This window comes from Stylophora pistillata, chromosome 11, assembly GCF_964205215.1.
Source record: "Stylophora pistillata chromosome 11, jaStyPist1.2, whole genome shotgun sequence".
NCBI lineage: Eukaryota > Metazoa > Cnidaria > Anthozoa > Scleractinia > Pocilloporidae > Stylophora > Stylophora pistillata.
The window spans coordinates 17,646,801-17,672,246 of NC_142529.1; the positions used below are offsets into that span (position 1 = coordinate 17,646,801).

Genomic DNA, 25,446 nt, shown 5'->3' on the forward strand with positions numbered 1-25,446 from the left:
GTGAACAACTTATTTCGAATGCAGACACCTCAAAAGTCGTCACTTCAGGAGATTGGAATACTACTTTCAATCCAATCGATAAGCGAGGCGGCCAGCCTTGGAAAGCTACAAACTATAGAAACTCTCTCATGAATCTCATGGAAGAACTTAATCTTATAGACATTTATCGACAAATCCATCCCACCACAAAATCTTTTACTTATGAATCAAAACCCTTAAGTTTGAAATCAAGGATCGACCTTTTCCTTATTTCTCGTCCTCTCTCTTACTGCGTAAAGAGCACAGAAATTCGTTCATCAATAGCACCCGACCATAAATCAATATTCCTAAACAGCGAGATTAAAAATGAATTCGCTAGAGGCCCGGGATTATGGAAATTCAACAACACCTTACTGGAGGATGAGAATGACAAAGAGCTCATTGAGTTCTATTATCCGCAGATTTTAGTTAAATACAGCGAGACTACAGATAGACAACTTCTATGGCAATTAGTAAAGATGGAGCTACGCGCGAAAACGATCAAGTACTCGAAAGAGAAAAGATATAAGTTAAGAAAGGAAGAAAGAGCTCTTCAAGAAGAACTACAAGAACTGGACCAAAAAATCTGTAACAATGATGCTTTCGATCAGGAAACTTCGGAGAAATATGAAGCCGCTAAGGATAAATTAAAAAGGATACACGACACTAGGGGGTAGGAGGCTATATTTAGATCCAAGACGAAATGATTCGAACAAGGAGAAAAGCCAACGAAATACTTTTTCAACCTAGAAAAAAGCAACTACGAGAAAAAACTAATTCGAGAAGTTAAGACAGAAAATGATGAAGTAATCTGCAACCTTGTGCAAGTTAATAAAGAGATCGAGAATTTTTATAGCAAAATGTATACCTCTAAAATTACTGGTAACAACACCAGCGATGTATCTGAACACAACAATAACATTCACAAATTTATCGAAGGTCTCAACACCCCACAATTAAATGTAGAAGAACAAGAATATCTAGAAAAGGATCTGACGTTCGAGGAACTAAAAGATGCTCTAACATCCTTTGCGGACAATAAATCTCCAGGAGAAGATGAATTCACAAAGGAATTCTATGAGGCATTCTTTGATCTCCTTGGGAATGGCTTTTAAATTCTTATAACGATGCATTTAACAAAGGATCATTATCAATTTACCAGAAGCGAGGAACAATAACGCTCATTCCGAAAGGTGATGAAAATCTGTCTGACCTAAGGAATTGGCGCCCTAATTCTCTACTTAACATCGACCACAAGATTCTTTCTAAAGTATTGGCCAAAAGAATGGAGCAACACTTACCTAAACTAATTGATTCTGATCAAACAGGGTTTGTCAACGGAAGATATAGAAGCCAAACTATAAGACTACTCAGTGACATAATGGAGTTTTCAGATAGCAAAAGTTCCAGGAAATATTTCTGTTCGTAGAGTTTGAAAAGGCATTTGACAACTTAGAATGGAGTTTCATATCAAAAACCTTAGAGGTTTTTAATTATGGAAATAAGTTTAAAAAATGGTTTACTGTGTTATACAACGGCATACAAAGCGCCGTCGTAAATGGCGGATTTATGACAAACTATTTCGAAATAACAAGTGGAGTTCGCAAAGGCTGTCCACTTAGCCCCTCTTTATTTATTCTTGCAGTCGAGTTTTTAGCCCTTAAGATACGCCAAAACAGGAACTGTGAGGGCAGATATTTACAGAACAATCAAAAAGTAAAAATTTCTCAATTTGCAGACGATACAACCATAATAACTAACAACACGGACTCTCTTAAATCGCATCTCCAAACAATTGAAGTAAACGGCACCGTCTCAGGCTTAAAGTTAAATAAGAAAAAGACTAAAGCAATTTGGCTGGGTACAATGAAACACAGTAATTCGAATATATTAGAATTCAAAAGCACAAAGAACCCTACTAAAGTTCTAGGCACCTTTCTATCTTACAATCAAAATAAAAACATCGAAGAGAACTTTCTTAGCAGGATTCGAAAGATGAAAACCAAATTAAATCTATTGCACTCCAGGGATTTGACGCTATACCGAAGATCATTATTAGTTAAAACGTTAGGAGTATCTCAGTTAGTCTATGTAGCGTCCATGCTGACTGTTCCACCTTTAGTATTAAAAAATGTTCAAACAGAGCTCTTTTCATTCTTGTGGAAAAACGAAAAAGACAAAATAAGAAGAACGGTCATGTACCAACCTCTTGTGGAAGGAGGTCTCGATTTCGTAAACTTTTCTGTAGTAGTAAAATCGTTGCGCCTAGCGTGGATAAGTCGGTTATTAAGCAGCAGCACCGACTCGTGGAAAGCAATAATTTCCAAATTATTATTTCAATACTTATGGAGGATTAAAATTCCTTCTTAAATGCAGCTATAATGCCGCCTCCATATATAATGGTTTACCTACTTTCTATCGGGAGCTTTTACAATATTTTCAAGAGTTTAAAGATAAGACGAAAATATTTTAGTATGGCAAACTCCTGCTATGGAATAACGAGGAAATAGCTATTGATAAAAATACGCTTTTCTGGAAATCTTGGTTTAAGATGAACATCCTCTCTATACAAGATATCCTAAATGCGGATGAAAACTTTCTTACTTTCCAACAATTTCAAAATAAGTTCAACATAAAAACAAATTATCTCCACTACTTCCAACTCATAGCAGCTAGTCCAACTGACTTGAAGAAAAAAGCCAGGGAATGTGAAGCTCCCTTGCGCGAGCTATTGAACACTACTACGATATCTTTGTTTCCTGGAAGCAGTCTCGTAGATTTGGCACACATGCGCTGCAAACACTACTATAAAATATTTAACAAAAGCCCCACAGTAGAACCAACTGGCATCAAAACCTGGTAAGTCAATTTTGCCGATACTCATAAAGAAGGGAAAAACAAATTTTCTTGTGTATATCAATCAACGAGAGACAACAAGTTAAGACAGATTTCATTTAGATCATTGCGTAGAGTTATAGTAACCAAAAAGGAACTGCACAAATTTTGATGAACTGATGATTCAATTTGAACCTTTTGCCCTAATTCAGATTCAATAGAGGATACTTTTCTGGATTGCTCCGTGACAAAATATTTTTATTATGAAGCGTTAAGGTGATTTAACTGCGTAAACGAGACCGAAATTGAACTTTCTAATGAGCAAACTACCTTTAATGAAATACCCGACTTTCATCAATTATCAGAATACCCAAGACGCAGACTACACTTATTTGTTATTCTTTTCAAACAGTATGTCCACAGTTGTAAGTGCTTTGAGAAAAAACCGATCTCGAAAGAATTCCAAAATAAAATGTTGATGCAATGGCAAATAGAGAAATATGCTCTTCACTAATTTTGCTTCTCCCCTTCGAAAAATCAATACTTTAAAAAGGAGCAAAAACTCGAAGCGATATATCTATAGCTATACGTAAGCTCTACTGTAATAATGTAGATTGTAAGTAACTCTTAGTGCCTTTTAATGGATATTCTGTAATTTTTTTATTCTTTTTACTTGTTTTTTCCTTTCTTTTATTTCTTTATTCTGTATTGTACAGTATTGTTTTTTTTTCTTCTTAGTTGTATCACGTTTTTTTTTGTATTAGCCAATGAAATGTAAATTGTAAATGTGTGTGTGCAATAAAAAAAAATTAAATGAAATATTCGAAATTAGCGTTTATTAAGATTCAAGAAAATGAACATCTATAGAAGTATGGCGCGAATGATTTATACGCAATTTAAATTTAAATGAAAACGCCAATTTTCTTTTTTGGATACCTTTTGAAAGTCAAGCCTGAAAACCAGCAAAAAACTAAGTCTAGACCGTTCAGTGCGGCCATTTTATTGCTCCGTATATTTTCCCTGTTTTACAGTGTAATATCGTGGCATATACTATGCATTCTGAAGACCTTATATGGTAAAATGACATAGCTTTTCTGCTCTTCCCCTTCAACTTCCCAATCCGATTCCATTTCACCTTTCCCCTTTCCCCCTCATCATCTATTAACGAGGGTTTCCATGGTAAAGGGTGTGGAGAAAGTTTGCATCTAATTATATCTCACATCGAACAGACCCCATTGAAAATTGTGAAGAACACAATGGCTTCAAAGAAAGTTTTATGCTTTATTTTCGTCTGTTTCTTTGCCTTGGGAAGTTCTACCAACTGTACCGACAGCAGCGATTGTTCCTTCATTGAGTCCTGTTGTACAGATAACGTTTGTAGACGAAGATGCAACGGCTGTTTGTTCAACTCACATTGTGGAACGGGCGAGCAGTGCTGTAACAGCAAATGCAACAGTAATTCTTCTCCTTGTTCCTGTTCGTCCGGCTTCGACTGTGGCATTGGCGAGAAGTGCTGTAAGAGCAAATGCGTCAGTAGTTTGTCTTCTTGCCGCTGTTCGATCGACTCCGAATGTGACATTGTCGAGCAGTGCTGTAACAGCACGTGCATCAGTAGTTTCTATTCTTGTTCCTGTTCGATCGACTCCGAATGTGACAGTGGCGAGAAGTGCTGTACACATAATAGCAAATGCATCAGTAGTTTGTCTTCTTGTTCCTGTTCGTTCGACTCCGAATGTGACAGCGGTGAGAAGTGCTGTACATATGATAGCAAATGCACCGGCAGTTTGTTTTCTTGTTCCTGTTCGTCCGACTACCAGTGTGACAGTGGAGAGGATTGTTGTTCGGGAGTATGTTCGTCATACTGTAGATGGAGCGGCGGAGCTATTGCAGGCGCTGTGATCGGTACAACTATCTTTTTCGCCATCATCATTTCTATCATATCCTGGCTTTGCTGTACATGCTGCCCGTACTACCTCTATCGTACACCCGATACTGTGGTCGTCACCCAACAGCCGCAACAGCAGCTCGTCTCAACTCAGACACACATAATGGCTACGCAGCAAGTACATCCTCCTCCGCCGACGAACTGCAACCAGCCTCCTCGAGGTTTCAATCAGGCTCCTCCACCTCACCCAAACTACCCACTGTCACCAAACCAGTATCCTACACTGCCAGGACAAGCTGAGGCAGTACCGATGTCGGTTGCATTTAACACTGAACAACCGAACAAGTTTTAACTAAAGTAAACTAAGTGCAAGGTAGTTCATTCAAACAGAATACTGTTCCAGTGATTTTGAGTAACCTTCAGTTTTTCTTTCCATTCAAAAAGATAGAGACTTAGTCTTACTAAACATTCTTGATCGATCTGCACGCTGTATTTCATCTCGCTTTCGTTTTTGAAAGAACTAAAAAGTAGGTTTTCTTGTGGACAAGATTTATGTAGGAGATAGATGAGTTCGGCTATTAGCAACAATAGTTATATTGTAGAATGAAAATTGTATTCTTATAGAAATATAATTTCACTTTCAATGTCATATTAGACCAATCTGGCTGTATTTAACCCAGTCTATGCTTCTATCGACAGCTAGATAGAACCATAGTCTATGCTTCTTTTTCCGCTTGATTGCAAATGGTGTTCGTGTGGTATAGCAGCAAAGTTGTTAATGTCATTAACATATTTACACAGGTTAAAAATCTGTGTAATTAGCTCGGTTTTTGCAATTATATTTCAGCTGCTACCACATTTACCGACGTGAGTGATCCGGCCTATTCCACTCCAGGGATATTTGTTACCTTTTGATATTTTACTTTTATCTCATCGGATCTTTAGCAGATCCACCGACAACATATGCTTTATCGATGTCGAGTGGTATTTACATTTGTGTGTAGCCTCAATTTGTGAATAATTGATTTTAGCATTTAATCCGCCGCCGAGTGCGACGTTCCGTTTGATATTCCGGTGAGCTGTTCGTAAGTGAATTTTGCATCGGATATTTCGAACTTTTGCTTTTTTCTTGTAATGGCGGCGAAAGTTTCGGCTGGCCTTTTAATTGAGAAATTCCCGTTGGGGCTGTTTACTCTAAGATGAAAATTTACGAAACAGACTTTAATCAGTGAATACAAAGTGGTTAAAGTTCTGATTTTGTTTTGCTATATTTATCATTTTTGCAGGGCTTTGTGAGATCCTACGCCTGCCTATTGCTGATAAAGACACACACAGATGTTTTAATAAACAGCGCCCAAGTTGAGTTGGCAACGCTTTCAACGGCGGATTGCAGGTTCGCTTTAAGAAGTTAAATGCAAGGAAAAACGCAAAATTTTATAATCATATTCACGGACTTCGCGTGATGTAATTACCATAATCTTATTTTGGCCGGCTATTTTGATGTTTATAAGACGTTGATAAAGCACGTTGAATACCAAAATAAACTTTACAGTTTAAAGAGAAACGCTTCTGTCACTCAGAATTCAACCTTCCAGGTGTTCGTGAAATAAATCATGATAATCCCTACTGCTGATACAATTTTCAAAAAACTGAATGCAAACAAATTAATGGCTTGGTATAATTCATGATAATCTTTCCCCGTCGGGTGGATGGCTTTAGTAGTTCAAAGACTTTACCCATAAATTTAGCTGTAAAACTCTAAATCTCCGATAAGCTCCCCCATCTGAGCCTCCATATTTCCAGTGACATAATCCTAATTCCAAAGCGTTCTAATAAATGCTTCGCAATCACACTCAATCAATTCGTTTCAATTTGTCATTCAACCATTACAAGGATAAATAAGACTGGACACAATTCTGTCAGCACTTGTTGGGAAATTTTAGATAAGAACTATCAGTAATATGAAACGGAAAAAACCAACCAGGAGAGCTTGACCTCCAAATGAAGAAAATATCCCTTAACATTGTTGCGGCTTACAGGAGACTTTAAACACGAAGTGCTTCAGGGCGTAGGCTATTATCGGTTGTGCTAATACAAGTAGCACATTATGTTATTAGCATTGCCCGATTTTTTCTAAAATTATGCTCAAAATTATGCTCGATTTTAAAAATATTGCTTCTTTGTCTTAATATATGCTTAAAAATCAAAATAATAATAATAATAATAAAATAAAAAAAAAACGCGCACGCACACACACACACACACAAAACTAGTCAAAAATCCAAAACTATATATTTATTGTTGATGACTCTTCTATCAACTTAGTACTTCGGTAATGGTTTGTTCTATCAACTTCGACTTAGATAGATAGACAGTTTGACTAAAGACATAGCAGCCATAGACTGAGTTACGTCCAGCTTACAATCACAAATATATGTGATATATATATTTATATATTTAACAATTATTGTACTCTCGCTTGTTGGATATGAGATGATAAATAGCAAACGAGGTGCGTAGCGCCTCGTTGGCTATAATCATCTCATATCCAACAAGCGAGAGTGCAATAATTGTTTTATTAAAAAAACACCCCAAGAAACTTCTCCACTTTATTTTGTGAGAAGAAACCGGATTTAACAAAGTACAGAAATTAGATTATGGTATATTGGCTCATATACCATAATGGCTGAGTCAATAAAAAGTCTTGAATTGCATTATCCAATGATCCGGTTTTTAATAGATATATTTAACAATTATTCCACGAGCGCGCGTTGGATATGAGATGATAGATAGCCAACGAGGCGCGTAGCGCCGAGTTGGCTATAATCATCTCATATCCAACAAGCGCGAGTGGAATAATTGTTTTATTAAAAACACCCTCAAGAAATTATTATTTTGTAAGAAGAAACTGGATTTTTTAGCTCCCTTTTGATTTTAAGCTGACGCGTACGCTTACCATATTTGTAGATTATGGTATATTGGCTGATATACAATAATGGCGAAGCCAATAAAAAGTCTTGAATTGCATTATCCAATGATCCAGTTTTTAATAATTAACATTTATTCCACGAGCGCGCGTTGGATATGAGATGATAGATAGCCAACGAGGCGCGTAGCACCGAGTTGGCTCTAATCATCTCATATCCAACAAGCGCGAGTGGAATAATTGCTTTATTAAAAACGCCCCCAATATATTAGAAAAATCTTAGCAAATCTTATTTTTTTTAGCGCCCTTTTAATTTTAGCCCGACGCGCAAGCTTACCATATTTGGTAGATTATGGTATATTGGCTCATATACCATAATGGGTAAGCTAATAAAGAGTCTTGAATTACATTATCCAATAATCCAGTTTTTAATAAATGTATGTATATATATATATATATACATTAGTTGGAGAATCAAAGAGAACGCATCGATTCTCTGTTACTCTGAGTTTCGCACAGAAGCGCTCGTCAGACAGAACTTTTCTCTCTTATTTAACAATAAACTTCTAGAAACATGAAAGTTTAATGAAAAGGTTGATAATGTGCACAGTTCAAAGCTGTAACGCGGAGAGTTTTATTTTGCTCTGAAATGCTCTCCACTACACGAAAATACTCTGAACTGTTAAAGAATGTCAACTAGAGGTTAATCCTTGGAAAAGGCGTGCGCGAGATGGTTTTGCACGAGTTGAGAAGTATCAAGCCGGGTTAAACGTTCCAACTTTCTTCGATAACATTTGTTGATCTGACATTATTGGAGCGTTAAGCATCCCTGTTTGTTCAACATCTTTTGTTGGACGAACGTTTCATAAGTTCTCAAACATTAGTCCTACAAAAAATGTCGGACAAGCATATATGCTAAATGCTTTAACATTATTGAGTCAAAAAATCTTCGATAACAATGTTGGAAAGTTTAGCACGGGCCTCAGAAAAAGAATGAGGGTGCGAAAAGAACGAGCAAATTTTCTCAAAAATTTCAATGAGTGAAATATTGAGAATCGAACAAGATTAGTTCGTGCCATAATAAACCGTCCGCATTGTCACCTCAAAGCGCAAAGGTGGCAGATGGTTGAAGTAAAGTAAGCAAATAATCTGAAACGTGACCGTCAGATCGAAGAAATCGCAATGGAGATAAACGAATTATTTCTCAAGAACAAAGACTTACAGTCACAGGTAGCGTTGCAACTAAAAAAGTCTTAAATATGTTCTAAGCAGGGCAGTGCATTGTATGCTGAGCTATTCACAACTATCAAATATTACTCAGCAGTGCGCAGTACTGTACTTACAGTACTGCACTTACAGAACATCTGAACTGAGTAACAACACTGAACTGGGAAAAAACTCTTAAATATTACTATATAGAGCGATACACTGTACTGTTCAGTGTATTGTTGTTCGGTACAGTGAAGTACACTGCATAGTAAGATAAAATGTTACTATGCAGTCCTTTGCTTTGTGCTCAAGAACACGACACTGAACTGTTGGAACTGCTAAATCTTACTATGCAGTGGGCTGCTCTGTACACTGAACTGTTGAAAACTGTTACATGCTACTATGCAGTAGGCTGCACTGTACATTTGACGCCAAAACTATAAGAACTTTTCTCGTATGAAAGTAGTTCTACTTTATGGATTCTTATTTTAGCATTAACGAATATGAAAAAAAAAAAATAACCACGAGGTGGGTAACATGTGGTTAGCCGGCAGAAAGTCAGGTATAAGTTTAAGATACATTTCGGCTCCTACTGAATTTGGATATAACGACGCTCCAATTTCAACTAAATAGCGCTCCACCGTTTTTGAAGTTGTTTTTTCAAGAAGATCGAGATATTGTTGTTCTTATCAGTAAGCGTTTGAAATTCTAGTCGGTTTTTAGTAAAATGATTTATTTTAAGACAGTCGTTCTCGTTCATATATGTATAGTTGCAATATTCTATCGATTATGTTAAGAAATCATCTTTTCACAATGGTAAAGGAAATAGAAGTTCATAAAAACGGGAAACACTATAAGTGAAAGGGATAAGAAGTATGATGATTACATGTTATAATATCTGACTAAGAGTTAAAGGACTGGAACTGTTTTCTTGAGATAATTTCAATTCTATTCTTAGATTTCAACTTGAATTTCGTTTCAAAAATCGGTTGCGTTTAATCCCAATGATATATCAATTTGTATGACGTAAAGTAGCTAACGCATACATTGTTACTGGTGTTATTGTTGTTGTAGTCCTGTTTTTGTTGTTGTTTCTCCCTAGCCCAGTTTGGGAATACCCTTACCTAGGAAGATAAATGCCCAATACCCATGTTGGTTGAAGACTGCGTTCGTTTGTTGGTATAACTAAGGGAATAGTTGGTGTTTATCATTTAAAAAGGGACGCTTCGATTACTATCAGCTTGTAAAATCAGCCCTAAAATACAAGCTTTCTACGTCTATCTTTTCTTAATACTTTATTGCTTAATGTATCTTAAAGGAAACAAGTTCGCTAGATACGACTATCTGTGTCCCTGTTTCTCTGCACTTGCTAAATGCTATCTAAAGTAGAGTACGTAGCAAATAAAGACCATAACGAAATGTAAAGAGTGAATGAATCAAGCATCAGGCGAAAAACAAGCAATTTTGAATGAAGCAGAACGTTATTATTAAGTGTTGCAGTCATGCAGGAAAAATAACTCATGAACTATATGTGTTCATCTGAAACTGGGTGTGTTGGAAACTAGGCTAAAGCCTGAAACTAAGCCTGCATTGGAACTGACTTACACACAAGAATTTAAAACTGAACTAGGAGTACACTGCATACAAAACTAAGCTCACATTCTAACTGAGCTATACTCACATTTAAAACTGAACTAGGCATGGACAGCAAACAGAACTGATTAAGCTCATATGATATTAAAACTGGGTTATGCACAAACAAAACTAAGCTTGCATTGTAATTGAGTTGTAAGCTCATTCAAAACTTAACTTGATACACCCTAGTAACAAACTAAACTCACATTGTAATATATGATTTATGCAAGCAGTTAAAACTGAACTTGGTTGACACAGTAAACAAAACTAAGCCCACGTTGTAGCTAAGTTTTACACGCATTTAAAACTCAATCAACGGTATATTTGAAACAACACTAAGTTTACATTATAAGAGAGTAATGCCTACCTTTGAAACTGAACAAGGCGTATACCAGAATGACATAGATCCCGACTTATCTTAGTAATGTGTGCAATTAACACTGGACTTAACGCACATTGGAAGTAAAACTAAGCTTGCATTGTTAGAGAGTTATGTGTGTATTTTAAACTGAACTAGGCGCATACTGGATACAAAAACTAGCTCACACTGTAACAGAGTTATGCACGCATTAAAAAGTGATCACAATAGAGACAAAAGTAAACTTGTATTGTAACAAAGCTATGCGTACCGCTTAAAACTCAACTAAACTAAGCATAAACTAGACAGAATACCAAGGTCACATTGTAACTGAGGTATGAGTCCATCTAAAGCCATATCACACATAGACTGGAAATAGGCTAAAGTCACAATGTGAGTTATTTTCGCGCATATAGAACAGAACAAGGCTTTTACAGAAATGCAACTAAACTTGTATGAATAGAGTCGTATGGGCATTTAAAACTGAACTGAGTTTAAACATGAATCAAAAGTAAGATTTCATTGTAACAAAGCTTTGAGCGATTTAAAACTCAATTAGTTAATATAAGTTAACGTTAGGCCTTCGCTAGAAAAAAGAATAAGGTTCACATTCCAACAGAGTTATAAATGCAGTAAAAGCAGAACAAGGGGAACACTGGAAAAAATTTTTGTCCCTCTCAGATTTGAATAAGGATTGATTGCTGATGCATGTTATGCTATCTAAAGTAACACTTGAAGGAAATTTTTCACACCACAATAAGCGCTCGTAATGGTTCAAACTACCTATGTAAAGTGTAGCGTTTATAAGATTAAGATGCTATCATGATTTAACTTACATAAACATAACAAAATCTTTTCCACAACACTCTTAATTGCTTAATATCTCAGCCATTTGGAGACGAAACTATTTCTTACAAAAATGCGCGTGTACGCTTTTTTGTCGGTAATGCGTGTTATATTTTAAATTGAAAAATACAGAGGGATAGATTGTTCTTAAGCAATACCCAAATAGTTCCCTAAAACTTAATCTTTTACCAAAGAAAATGTTTCTCTAGAGCAAAAGAAGTAGAAATGGGTATTTGCTACATCAATCAATCAATCAATATCAATCAATCAATCAATCAATATCAATCAATCAATACTTTATTTACCCACGTAGCGTCAAGGAGCTCATAGAGCTCGTTCAAAATACGTCCGTGCCTCTAAGATTAAGAATCTAAAAAACCTAATACATTCTTTCAAAACCTGATTGGTTAGAAATTAAAATAACCAACAATTAATATTAAAATTTAAGTTTGTACAGTAAAATTCAAAGTCGCTTAAATACGGGTATAAAATGGTGAAGCAGTAGCTTGAATAATCTGAAATTAAAATTAAAAATTAAGTTTGTACAATGAAATTGAGAGTCACTTAAATACAAGTATAAAATTGAGAAGCAGCTAAAGTTTCAATGTTCTCAATAGCTTCTTAAAAAGGTTGATATTATTGGCCAGTTTTACACTTGTAGGTAATCCATTCCACAGCTGCGCACACAAATAAGTGAAGGATTTTTTCATAAAATTTAAATTAAATTTAGGTGCGCACAAATTAATGCCGGTTCCTCTCAGGTTATACATAGTTTCCCTAAAACTAAAAGACTCTCTGATGTATTTGGGAACGTCGTTATGCAAACATTTATATAACAGAATAAGGGATTGTTGTTTCCTTCTCTGGTCTAACGTTTCCATATTCAAGATTCGCAGCTATTCATCATAAAGGGTAGACTTGAGATAACGTAGCAGTGATCTAAGAATACAATAGTTGGCATCTTCTAGCCGATTCGCTTGCACTTTCTCCAATCCAAGAAAGAGGGGGCAACAGTATTCAAAATGAGGGAGAATGAAAGTTTTATAGAGGCTTATCATAACATTGTCAGGGACAAACCGCCTGATTCTCCTAAGTGCGCCACTTTTAGCGTATACCTTTTAAAGCTGTTTAGTAATGTGATCCTTGAAAGATAGCATGCTATCAAGTTCAACGCCAGGTATTTTGATGGATGTCAGTGTCTCAACGACAGAGCTATGTATGGCCAGGTCGTAACTGTACTTACAGGGACCAATGGGTACTGCTTGCGTCTTTGTGTTGTTGATCACCAGATGATTCTCTCGAAACCACGATGATAACCGCTCAAGACCATTATTCACTAAAAATTCGAGAACCATAGGCGAGACGTCTGAGGCATACATAGTTGTGTCGTCGGCGTATAACCTCAGAGATACATCCGGTATGGCGTAGTTCAAGTCATTTATATAAATGTTAAACAGCAGCGGTCCGAGGAGGGACCCCTGGGGAACGCCCACCATTACTTCTGAGTAGCTGGAGCAAACACCGGACAACTTAACTCACTGTCTTCGCCCCAACAAATAGGAAGAAATCAAGTTTAATGCAGACGGAGAGGAGCCATACGCTTTTAATTTAGCCAATAGGAGGTTATGGTTAATAGAATCAAATGTTTTGGACAGGTCCACTGCCACGGCTATAACTGCCTCCCTTTTGTCGAGGCTTCGGCTCCAGTCCTCAGTCATCTTCAAGAGTGCGGTGCAACAAGAGTGTTTTTTCAAGAACCCAGATAGATTCGGAGAAAGATGTTCATGGAAAGCGCCGTACAGCTGGTCAAACACGACCTTCTCGTACACTTTAGAAATGGCGGTAAGAATGGAAACAGGACGATAATTTTCTTAGCGTGTATCCTCATCTTTTTTAAATACCGGTGTCAAGTTCCCACTCTTCCATTCGGTTGGCCATGATTGGTTCATAATCAGATAGTTGATCAGCTGTGATATCTCCTCCGTTAGGATAGGAGCAGCGAGCCTTAAGAGACGCGGTGAAATTCCATCTACGCCAACAGCCTTCCGGGGATTTAGATTGTCTACGATTTGACGAACATAGCCGCAGCTCACTGGCTGGGAGACAAACTGATCTAGCAGCATTTTGCTAGCGATTAGATTTACACTTGGATGATCGTTGAAGTCGTGATTTGTTGAAACTAAATTTGCGAAATAGCTATTAGATATCCACCACCTGCCTGGGTTCCGTCGTCACCACACTGTTCTCTACAAGAGTTATGTTACTTAGTTTATTTATGTCAGAGTTAGGAAGAAGAGGCTTCATTTTCTTCCAAAATTCACCAGGATGTTTCGCTCCCGTTGCCGTGTCGTAACAAAATTTACTTATTCTTTTGCGCTTAAGTGAAGTTACTTTATTACGCTGTTGCTTATAAGCAATCTATGTATTGTCCTTTGCGTTTTTTCTGTACCTTTTGAAAAGCCTGTTTCGCAGAGCAATTTCACGTTGGATTTGAGGTGTGATCCAAGGAAGCTGATTACCGCGCACCATTTTTTCTTAATAGGTGCGTGCCTATCAAGAACGTCTTTAAACAGTTTGCTCCAATGACCCCATACATCATTCACATCCGAGAAACAATAAGCCGTCCCCCAAGGAATTTCACTTCAGTCCGCCATGAACTTCTGGTGATAAAAATGCTTCATGCTGCGGTATTCAACAAAGCGTGGTTTTGGACGTAGAATTTTGTTTTTGCGTACAAAAAACACCAATTCGTGGTCGCTCAAACCAAGGTGCAAATTGCCTGAAGCTACAAAGCGCTCATTGTTACTTGTAAGAATGATATCGAGAAGGTTCTTTGTTTTGTCAGTAACGCGTGTCGGTTTCGTGATTTTATTAGCAAGGCAAAATCGATCATAAAAGTCGACCAGGTTTCTGTTTGCAGTCCGGCCCTCAGCAATACTGACATACATATCTTGAATAAAATCACCGAGTAATAACAGCTCCTTCCTGGTGTTATACATTGTTTCTGCAGCGGAGGATAGTGAGGTCATAAATTTCAGCTCATTGCATTTGCCTGGTGATCTATAACATGCACAAACAAGGAAACGACTGTTGTTATTGTCTTTGACATCCAAGCAGATTGATTCCACTCCTTCAGGCTCTAACTTCGCTCTCCTGTACACTGACAAATCAGCTCTTATGTAGGCAATAAGACCACCTCCACCTTTTTTGCGATCTCTGCGAACAATCCGAAACCTGGTTGGGCTAGGAGGAAAGTGGAAGTAGTAGCATCGATTTTAGTCTCAGCGATAAATAAAATGTCAAACATGTTCCTTCTGAGCATCTCTTTCGTTTCATCTATTTTGTTTATCAGGCTGTTGATATTTAAATAAGCAATTTTAAGATTGAACTTATAGTATTCCCTTATGTTGGCCTAGTACCAAGCGAGAGAATCTAACCCATCTTCGCCAGCTTCGCTAAATGTAGATGGGTTGCAAGCTTCATCATCGAGAGGATCGAGTATAATTGGCGAAGCAGAGAGAACACTTGTATCCATAAGGTCTTCCGGAGCCAGTTGAGGAAGAGAACAGAGAGAACACACCCAGTCCAGATCCGGATGGTCTAAGTAATATTGGAAGCCGGTTCTAGACAATTTGAGACACTTCGCATGAGACCAGCAGTGGGTACTTGCTACGTTAAATGGTTATTTGCTACGGAGTGGTTTTTGTGCAATAAAATCTTTTAATTGTGACATAGAATTAAAAAAAACAGGTTTAACATGTTTTCTTTCACAAGCGCAGAACTTTCCTACCAAAGAAAAAACGAATTTAAGGTAAAATATAATGATTTTATAAAGAAAAAAGACAATTGACCTTCTCAAAAAATTCCGACTTGCTAAGTCGAGTTGATACTATATGTGGGAACGCAGTTTTGTTCAAAAATTAAGATGGTGTAGAAACTAAAATATTCCAGATCCCAGAGGGGTTTTACGGCAATAAAAAAGAACTTGAAGACCTTTAAAGTCCGTCAAAATTTTTTATTTTCGGGATTTTCTCGATGCGTGTACCAATGATTGAGTATTTGCTACATTGGTCTTGCTTAGATTGATATACTGACTAAAGATTTCGTATCGGTTGGTAACTTTGAATAGAAGTGTTATAAGTGAAAAATAGACTGATATATTCCACTGTAAAAACGGGAAAATATTGGAAAATTTTATATCAAAAAAAGAAGAGGAGAAAAGGTAGCAGATACTCAGCCATGAATCTGGAGAGAGAATGAGAGAGAGAGAGAGAGAGAGAGAGAGAGAGAGAGAGAGAGAGAGAGACAGCCATAGGAATGGGCACTTTTGTAACGAAAAAAGGACACTTTTATAACGAAAATAGGGAACTATTTTAACGACATTCTTTTGTTAAATCTGTGCTTATTCTTGATAATCATCTGAGTTAAACTACATACACTTATTCTCTAGCTTTAGGGGAGCACTCTTACGAATCCGCCCTATAATTTGAAAACCCGAAAAACTCAGTTATTACATTATAATATGAATTTTTAGCAATTGAGAAAGTCTTTTCAATAATAATTTTAGTTCAAAGTCAATTATAGGGCGAGAAATTACGATTTGAAAACCGTTCAGCCATTAATTTTCGTAATCACGGCTAACTTATCTTTGGTCAGCGGTCACTCCCATTGTGACGTAGATTACTCAAAACACTGTTGGCGTCATTTTATATTTCTACGGAAACCTCGTGAAGTTTAGTCCAAATGCCCTAAAATTAAACTCATCATCATGCCGGCTTTCATTCAAATACTGCAGGTACGCTATCTGGGTATTTCTCGCTGTTAACATCCTTGCTGGAACGTGAGTTGCGCTTTGTAAATAACATGTAAAATGAGATAAGCGGACATAAAACCAGTCAATGGGAATTATTCTAATAATCCTACATTTGATTAAATAGCTCAATTTGTAGGACCTTCGTTCAATACATGCATTTGGGCCCTTTTCCAAAACTAGCTTTGGCCTGACTTCAAAATTATTGAACAATCCACGTTAAGATATTATGTATATATACCTTATTGATGGTTCAACCTGTAAATACACACGGATATCTTGCAAGTTGCTCTGTATATTTCCTTGCCGGAAGGGAGCGCACGCGAGGAACAGCACGAGCAAATACGAGCAAAATATCCGCTCGGATTATATGTTAGACCACGGATTGATTACTCAACTTTTATTTCATCGCACAGCATTTTGATTATAGATTGTGAAATACATGCTACAGCCTTATCTGTGCACCATAGCGAAAGTACGCGAAAGACAAAAAATTAAAGCTACGAATGACTTTGTGACCCCCCCCCCCCAAAAAAAAAAAAAAAAAAAAAAACTTGTGCTAAAAGATTCGATTTCTTGAAAGTAAAGCCAAAAAAAAAAAACAACGAAAAGTAGCGTTTGGATTGTTTATTGCGCCCATTTTGTTTCTCCGTATTTCTGCCCTGTTGTACCGTGACATATTTTGTGCGTTCTCTTGACCTAATTCGGTAAAATGTCACAGAAAAAATAATTTTGATACCAGCAAACTACATCCAATTATTACCATACATCGAACAGACGCCATTGTAATTGTGAAGAGGAAAATGGCTTCTAAGAAACTTTTATGCTTTCTTTTCGTCTGCTTCTTTGCCTCGGGAAGTGCTACCTCCTGTACCGGCGACAGCGATTGATCGTTCCCTGAGTCCTGTTGTACAGATAACATCTGTAGAGAAGATTGTTACTTCTGTTCGTCCGAATCGCAATGTACAGCGAGCGAGCAGTGCTGTAAAAGTAAATGCGTCAGTTTTTGGCCTACCTGCTCCTGTTCGTACGACTCCGAATGTGACAGTGGTGAGCAATGCGGTAACAGAAAATGCATCAGTAGTTCGTCTTCTTTTTCTTGTTCGAACATCTACCAGTGTGGCATTGGAAAGGATTGTTGTGGGGAAATGTTTTTGTCGTACTGGGGTTGGAGCAGCGGAACTATTGCAGGCGCTATAATTGGCATAATTATCTTATTTGCCTTCATCATTTCCACCTTATGCCGTCTCTGCTGTCCTTCCTATCCGTACCACCTCTATCGTACAACCGGTACTGTGTTCGTAACCGGCCAACAGCTGCAACAAGAAATGGTCTCAGCACCCATGATGACGACGCAGGAAGTACATCCTCCTCCGCCGATGAACTGCAAGCAGCCTCCTTGGGGTTTAGATCAGGCTCCCCCGCCTTTTCCAGGTTATCCACCGCCACCAAACCAGTGTCCTCCAAGTTCAAGCTGCGCCGATGCCGGCTGCAGTAATTGCTAAACAACTGAACAATTTCTAATGAAACTAACCTGCAAGGTAACTTCTCTAGACAGATCACTGTTCTTGTAAAATAATTTTAAGTATCCTTCCGTTTTTGTTTTCCATCTACATAGATGTAAACGTTAGCGTAATCATGTCGCAAAATTTTATGTGAGCTTTCTAGGATGTTGAGGCGAAGGATAGTTGGAATAAGTCGTTTGACTTCAAAAATTCTAGTTTGATCTGCGCGCTGTTATCTACAAATCTAATACAGTGGAACCCCTCAAAACCGGACACCCTTGGGACCAGAGGAAATGACCGGTTTAGATGGGTGTCCAGTGTACAGAAGCTTTACCCATAAGGCAATTTTACGCAGCATAATGTAATGTCTAACTGTAAGTACGAGTACATGGTACACGAGCATTATTAAAGCACATCTATAAAGGAGCTAACAACGTGGATCGTAAGGAAGCTTTTCAACGTCATTTTATTTAATCTTCAAAAAAATTTAGTATTACACACAGGGTAATATGATCGCCGCTTTTAATTCATTTGTAGACTTCTCTCTTCTTTAAATTATCACCTACAGTTCATTTACTGATCCCGAATTTACCGCTTCGAGCCTTCAGTGTTGGTTTAGGCACTGATTCCGCGCATTTGACCTACTCAATTCTCTCCTCTAACAATAACTCGATTCTTTGGCGTTTCGCTGGTCTCTCAGACGTAGTGATGTTTGCTAGTTCGTTTGTTTTTGCAAGTGATTTCACCCGCAACGTGACAGTCTCTTAAAATGACCCCTATTGCTGTCTTTCATTCAACCGAAAAACAGCGGCACGACTGTCGACTTTAGTTTTTTTGCCTCAGTATCGATAGAACAATGAATAATTAGCGGACGCGCGTGTCTCATTTCTGATTGGGATTTCACGGCTGCATGATTACGATTTTAGTTTTAATCAAATCTTAAAACGCGTGGTTTGATTTTGGCGGCAAACTTAAATCTTTCACGTCCGGTTTAATGAGGTCAATTTCTTTGTCAGTATGTGATTACCGACTAAAAAAGCGTCCGGTTTGCGGAAGTGAGGTGCTACGGTTATTGAGATTAAGAATAAAGAAAATGTATGACAGAGATTTTGGGGCCGAAAAAAAGGTCCGGTATAGAGAGGATTCCGGTTTAATGAGGGTGCGGTTTAAAGGTGTTCCACTCTATTCCATTTCGCCTTCATGGGAAAGTGGAAAGGATTTTTTTCCGAGATGGATGAGTTAAGAAAGAATATTAAATGTATTTCTTTTAAATGTAGTTTTAATAAGAATGATCAGTAAGGCGAAACTGGAAAGAAAACAAATAAGCAAACAGGGAGAGCTGGATCTCCATAATTAACGAGAATGAGTCTATTTTTTTTTTTAGCCGCAAGAAAACGAAATAAATGTTTTTCATTTAATATAATTGTTTTGGCTTTCGCAAATTTTAATTTTGTTGTTTTGTGAAAGAAATTTAACCTTAGACTCTTCCATCCTCTCCACCAGACACAATAAGAATCTAACCCAATCACAGCTACATCGTTCGCTCTTTCTTGGTCTCAACAGTTTCCTTCTAACTCATGGCAGCTCAGCTTGTGAAACCTCGCATCTTAAAATTTGAATAAAGGAGTGTCCCTTTCACACAGACTATCCCCGTATGAACCATACATATATAGTCTATTAGGGCAACATCAAACCCACCCCTCCCCACTCAACGTTAAGTCCTAGAGGCCCAAAGTCAAACGCCACACCATGCAGGATTTCAATTAAATCCTATAGGTTCGTTATCTGTGTATTTCTTGCCGCTTGTTCACACCCTTGCTGGAACGTAGATTGTTCTTTGTAAATAAAATCTAAAATGAGACAGGCGTAAATAAAACCACTCAGAAGGAATTACTCTTACAAAAGCTGCCTTTAGTTAAATTAGCTTAAGTTGTGAAAAAAAAGCTTTACCTTTCAAACTTTACAGGAGATAAAATACAACATGACTAACACGTTGCCATAATACAAAAAAATGCATTGATGATTTAATAAGAAACAAGTTTCGCTGAGGTTATCGGAGATCAGTATTGACGAATGGCTATGTTTTCCTTCAATGACGACAGGCATTGTTTTCTATTTTATGTCAAGCAACGCCGAAATGATTATATAACATAACCGAGGTAAATCGTGCGCTCTGATTGGTCAATTTAGCGTCCCCCATTTGCCCATGGGTGTACGCTGCTGACGTGAGCAAATGCAAAGACTATTTTTCCGCGCGCGTAAGATTTGTCAAATAAAAGGGAACTCTTTAGCTACAATGTATCAATGTTATGTTATAAAACAAATAGTAAACACCACAGGGTACACTATTGAGTTATGGATGCACACGGGAGGTTGCTAAGCACGAAAGAAGCGTAAGAGTCGCTCGAGGCGATAGCCGAGAGCGACTCTAGCTTCTTGAGAGGTTACGTTAGCAACAGTTCGATCGAAATCCAACCATACTGACCGTCAAAGACTGTTAGGTTCCAACACAAAAACACGAGCGTGTTCCTCCGTGAATTCTAGCTACATAAAGATTTTTTAGTCGCCGTACTCAAGCGGTTTAGAGTTTATGTGCGAATCCAAAATACCCGTATAAAGAGATCACGCGAAGGAACGAAACTAAAGCTGAGGAAGTGTCAAACCCCAACTGCGGGTTTTAGACTGCGGCCAATTCGCAGCCATTTTTGCTTGGATTTCTATGGTACGCAAACAGCAGATTTCCCTTCTAACCTTATTGACAAGGAATGTTTCAATGTTGCGCACTAGCAATCAAACTTTTTGTGTACAGTAGAGTTGTAACTCACTTAAAACACCCCTCAAACAAAGACTGAAAATCATCAAGAACGTCTTGAAATTTTTTCGTTCGAGAATTAAGAAAAAAGTAATTCTTATTGCATCAATTTTCGACTTAATTTTTGATTTTACGATATGTGTGCCATTTTTCCAAAAATAAGGTCGGAAAGTAACATGAGACACAGTACTTGCACTGTAAGTATCCCAGAGAGATTCATATAATTCCTTATAATAAAATTCGAAGGAATTGTATGGAGCTTTTTTTAGCGTTAGTCGTGGCGCGGCGGGTGTTTTTTCATTAGGAGGCCAAGCTCTCCCAGTTCGTTCTTATTCCGTTTTAGATAACTAATAGTTCTTATCTAAATTTCCTAACAAGTGCTGACAGAATTGTGTCCAGTCTTATTTATTCTTGTAATGGATGAATACCAAAACGAAACTAGTTAATTCAGAGCGATTTTGAGTTACGGTATAGTCAGGAAAGAACGCTTTCGAATTAGGATTATGTCACGGGAACATGGAAACTCAGAGGTTGGAGCCTATCTGAGATTTAGAGTTTTACAAAGCCATTTGCTTACCTTCAATTCTATCGAAAATTATGTCAGGAGTTAGGACCATATTCATTTAACAAACACCTAAAAGGTTGAATTCTGAGTGACTGAAGCGTTTCTCCTTAAATCGTAAAGGTTATTTGGTATTCAACATGCTTTATCAACGTCTTATAAACATCAACACAGCCGGCTAAAATAGGATTATGGTAATTACATCACGCGAACTCTATGAAGATGATTGTAAAATTTTGCAGTTTTCTTTGCATTTTAGTTCCTCACAAGCATACCTGCAACCGTTGAAAGCCCTGCCAACTCAACTTGGCCGCTGTTGAGTAAAACATCTTAGTTTGTCTTTATCTGCAATAGGCAGGTGTGGGCCTTACAAAGCCCTACAAGATAGTGTCTGCATTTGCAAAATCATCGATATAGCAAAACAAAATCAGAACTTTAACCGCTTTGTATTCGCTGATTAAAGTCTGTTTCGTCAACTTTCATCGGAGAAAAGCGAACACGACAAAAACATGGAATTTTAATACTGAAAGCCAAAGTAACCGTATAGAAATGTTTCCACCTGCTTGGTCTTGATATGTCTCGTCAGTTTAGTTTCAAGCAAACAACTCAAACTCCAATTTCTCAATAAATAGCTCAGATGAAACTTTACAAGAACAAAGCAAAAGTTCAAAATTCACTTGCGAACTGGTCACCGGAATATCAAACGGAACGTTGGACACGGCGGCGGATTAAAAAAAAATTATTATTCACAAAATTGAGACAACACACAAATGTAAATACAACTCGACATCGATACAGCATATGATGTCGATGGATCTGCTAAAGATCCGATCAGCTAAAAGAAGAATATCAAAAGGTAACAAATCTCCCTGAAGAGGAATGAGCCAGATCCTACTGGTGTCTGTAAATGTGTTAGCGGCCAAATTACAATAACAGAAAACCGAGCTAATAACACAGATTTTTAACCTGTGTAAATATGTTATTGAGATTACCATTTTACTGCTATTCGACACGATCACATTTCACAATCAAGCAGAATGGAAGCATGGACTGGGTTAAATACGGCCAGATCGGTTTAATACGACACTGAAAGTGAGACTACACTTTTAAGAATGCATTAATCATTCTAGAATATAAATATTGTTGCTAATAGCCGAACCCATCTATATCCTACAAAAATCCTGTCTACAGGAAACGTATGTCTACTTTTTGCTTGTCTTTGAACGACGATAGTGAGATGAAATACAGCGTGCAAATCAATCAAGAATCTTTAGTAAGACCTCGTCTACATCTTTATAAATGGAAATAAAAACCGAAGGTTACTCAAATCACTGGAACATTATTCTAATTGAATGAGTTAGCTTGCACTAGTTTACATTAGCTATAACTTGTTCGGTTGTTCAGTGTTAAATGCAGCCGGCAACGGTGCCGCTTGACCTTGTCCTGGCGGTACAGGATATTAGCTTGGTGGCGGTGGGTAGCTTGGATAAGACGGAGGAGCCTGATTGAAACCTGGAGGAGGCGGATTGTAACCCGGAGGAGGCTGGTTGTAGTTCATCGGCGGAGGAGGATGTGCTTGCTGCGTTGTCATCATGTGTGTTTGAGTTGAGACGAGCTGTTGTTGCGGCTGTTGGGTGACAACCACAGCACCAGGTGTACGATAGCGGTAGTACGGACAGCAAGCACAGCAGAGGCAGGATACGATGGAGATGATGATGGCGAGGAAGATAATTGTACCGATTGCAGCGCCTGCAATAGCTCCGCCGCTCCAACTACAGTACGAAGAACACACTCCCCTACAACAATCCTCTCCAGTGCCACACTGGTAATCGGACGAACAAGAACAAGAAGACCAGTTGTCGATGCATTTGCTATCATATTTACAGCACTTCTCGCCGCTGTCACATTCAGAGTCGAACGAACAGGAACAAGAAAGAAAACTACTGGTGCATTTGCTGTTGCAGCATTGCCTGCTCGATCCACACTGGAAGTCGTACGAACAGGAGCAAGTAGACGAATCACTAATGCATTTGCTATTACAGCACTGCTCGCTCGTTCCACACTGGTAGTCATACGAACAGAAGTAACATCTTTCTCTGCAGACTTTATCCGTACAACAGGACTCACTGTAGGAACAATCACTGTCGCTCGTACAGGATGTAGCAGTTACCGAGGCAAAGAAACATACGAAAATAAAGCATAAAAGTTCTTTAGAAGCCATTGTCCTCCTCGCAATTTCGGTTGCGTCTGTTCGATGGAAGATAATAATTAGATGCAGTTGATTGGTTTCCAAATCTTTCTATCATGACATTTTACCAAATTAGGTCATGAGAACACACAAAACGTACCACGGTATTATATTGTAGAACAGGACAATTATACGGAGGAACAAAGTGGCTGCACTGAACGATCCAGACTTTTTTTCCTGTTTTTGTGTTTTAGGTTTGACTTAAGGAAGCTAATTTTTGTGCTCGACAGGATTTTGTTCTGGTCATAAAGATCGTTCGTATTTTTTTTCGTTTACTCGCATACTCCTTATGCGATTGATACGATGTACAGATAAGGCCGTAGCATGTATTTTACATACTAAAATCAAAATACTAAAAGTAAAATAAAAGTATAATAATAAATCTCTTATTCCGTGGTCCAACATATTATACGAGCGGATATTATAAGCGGATATTTTGCTTATATTTGCTAGTATTGTTCCTCGTTCTCGCCGCTGGAGGTCGAAAAAATACTACACAAATCGTAAGATATCTGCGTGCATTGTATGTCAAACCTCGGATAAGGCTTAAAATGTTTTATAAATAATCTTATTGTTTAGTACCTTCAAGTAAGGCCAGAGCTTGTTTTAAAAAAAGGCCCAATGCAGATAGATAATTAGGCATCTAACCCCATAAAGCGAATGTACATATAAACTGAACATCTTCCACATGTACTTCTCTTGCGATGTAAAAACTCGTCGATATTTGCGTGTTTGATTGTGTGTGGGATTCGACTGAGAAACAAATGATAAATTCAAATATCTAGGTCCAATTTTAATAACAACAAGACCTACGACGAAAAGCTAAAGGGAATAGAAACTAACTTACAATTTGTGGTGCAACCTAGTTCGATAGTAAAAACTCTTAACAAAGTTCTCCACGGCGCCAGGAAAAACTAACGAAACATTTGACTCAGTGGAAATCAACTTGCAATCATGAAAGTTTGTCGCTACGAAAACAAAGCACATACTAGCGAAAATATATAGATACCGGCAATACGTAATTCTTGATTACATAACCTCGCGTAAAAACGCAACTTAATTAAATAGAAGATTACAATAGTACTACAGTGAAAAGAAAAAACAATAAAATTAACAAATGGTAAACACCACAGCGTACACTATTGAGTTATGGATGCACACGGGAGGTTGCTAACCACGAAAGAAGCGTAAGAGTCGCTCGAGGCGATAGCCGAGAGCGACTCTAGCTTCTTGAGTTAACTCTAACTTCTTGAGTTGACTCTAACTTCTTGACTTAATTAAATAGAAGATTACAATAGTACTACAGTGAAAAGAAAAAACAATAAAATTAACAAATGGTAAACACCACAGCGTACACTATTGAGTTATGGATGCACACGGGAGGTTGCTAACCACGAAAGAAGCGTAAGAGTCGCTCGAGGCGATAGCCGAGAGCGACTCTAGCTTCTTTCGTGCTTAGCAACCTCCCGTGTGCATCCATAACTCAATAGTGTACGCTGTGGTGTTTACCATTTGTTAATTTTATTGTTTTTTCTTTTCACTGTAGTACTATTGTAATCTTCTATTTAATTAAGTCAAGAAGTTAGAGTCAACTCAAGAAGTTAGAGTTAACTCAAGAAGCTAGAGTCGCTCTCGGCTATCGCCTCGAGCGACTCTTACGCTTCTTTCGTGGTTAGCAACCTCCCGTGTGCATCCATAACTCAATAGTGTACGCTGTGGTGTTTACCATTTGTTAATTTTATTGTTTTTTCTTTTCACTGTAGTACTATTGTAATCTTCTATTTAATTAAGTTGCGT

At 37.8% G+C, this 25,446-nt stretch overlaps 1 protein-coding gene and 3 pseudogenes across 1 annotated transcript; 2 read left to right on the forward strand and 2 right to left on the reverse strand.

Annotated features, from left to right (window-relative positions):
* Positions 1-4,023: 4,023 nt before the first annotated feature.
* Positions 4,024-6,501, forward strand: LOC148720383 (uncharacterized). The gene is made up of 2 exons (XM_088739466.1): positions 4,024-5,111; positions 6,025-6,501. The coding sequence occupies exon 1, from the start codon at positions 4,110-4,112 to the stop codon at positions 5,088-5,090; it is 981 nt and encodes a 326-aa protein (XP_088595592.1). The 5' UTR covers positions 4,024-4,109; the 3' UTR covers positions 5,091-5,111; positions 6,025-6,501.
* A 7,410-nt stretch (positions 6,502-13,911) lies between these two features.
* LOC148720384 (uncharacterized) lies at positions 13,912-15,094 on the reverse strand (annotated as a pseudogene).
* Positions 15,095-17,325: 2,231 nt separating this feature from the next.
* On the forward strand, positions 17,326-18,046 carry LOC148720385 (uncharacterized; annotated as a pseudogene).
* Positions 18,047-22,124: 4,078 nt separating this feature from the next.
* On the reverse strand, positions 22,125-23,743 carry LOC111330457 (uncharacterized; annotated as a pseudogene).
* Between the last annotated feature and the right edge of the window lie 1,703 nt (positions 23,744-25,446).

Bases quoted from the DNA above. Each gene is read 5' to 3' on its own strand.
- LOC148720383 (XM_088739466.1), top strand. From the start codon at position 4,110: ATGGCTTCAAAGAAAGTTTTATGCTTTATTTTCGTCTGTTTCTTTGCC.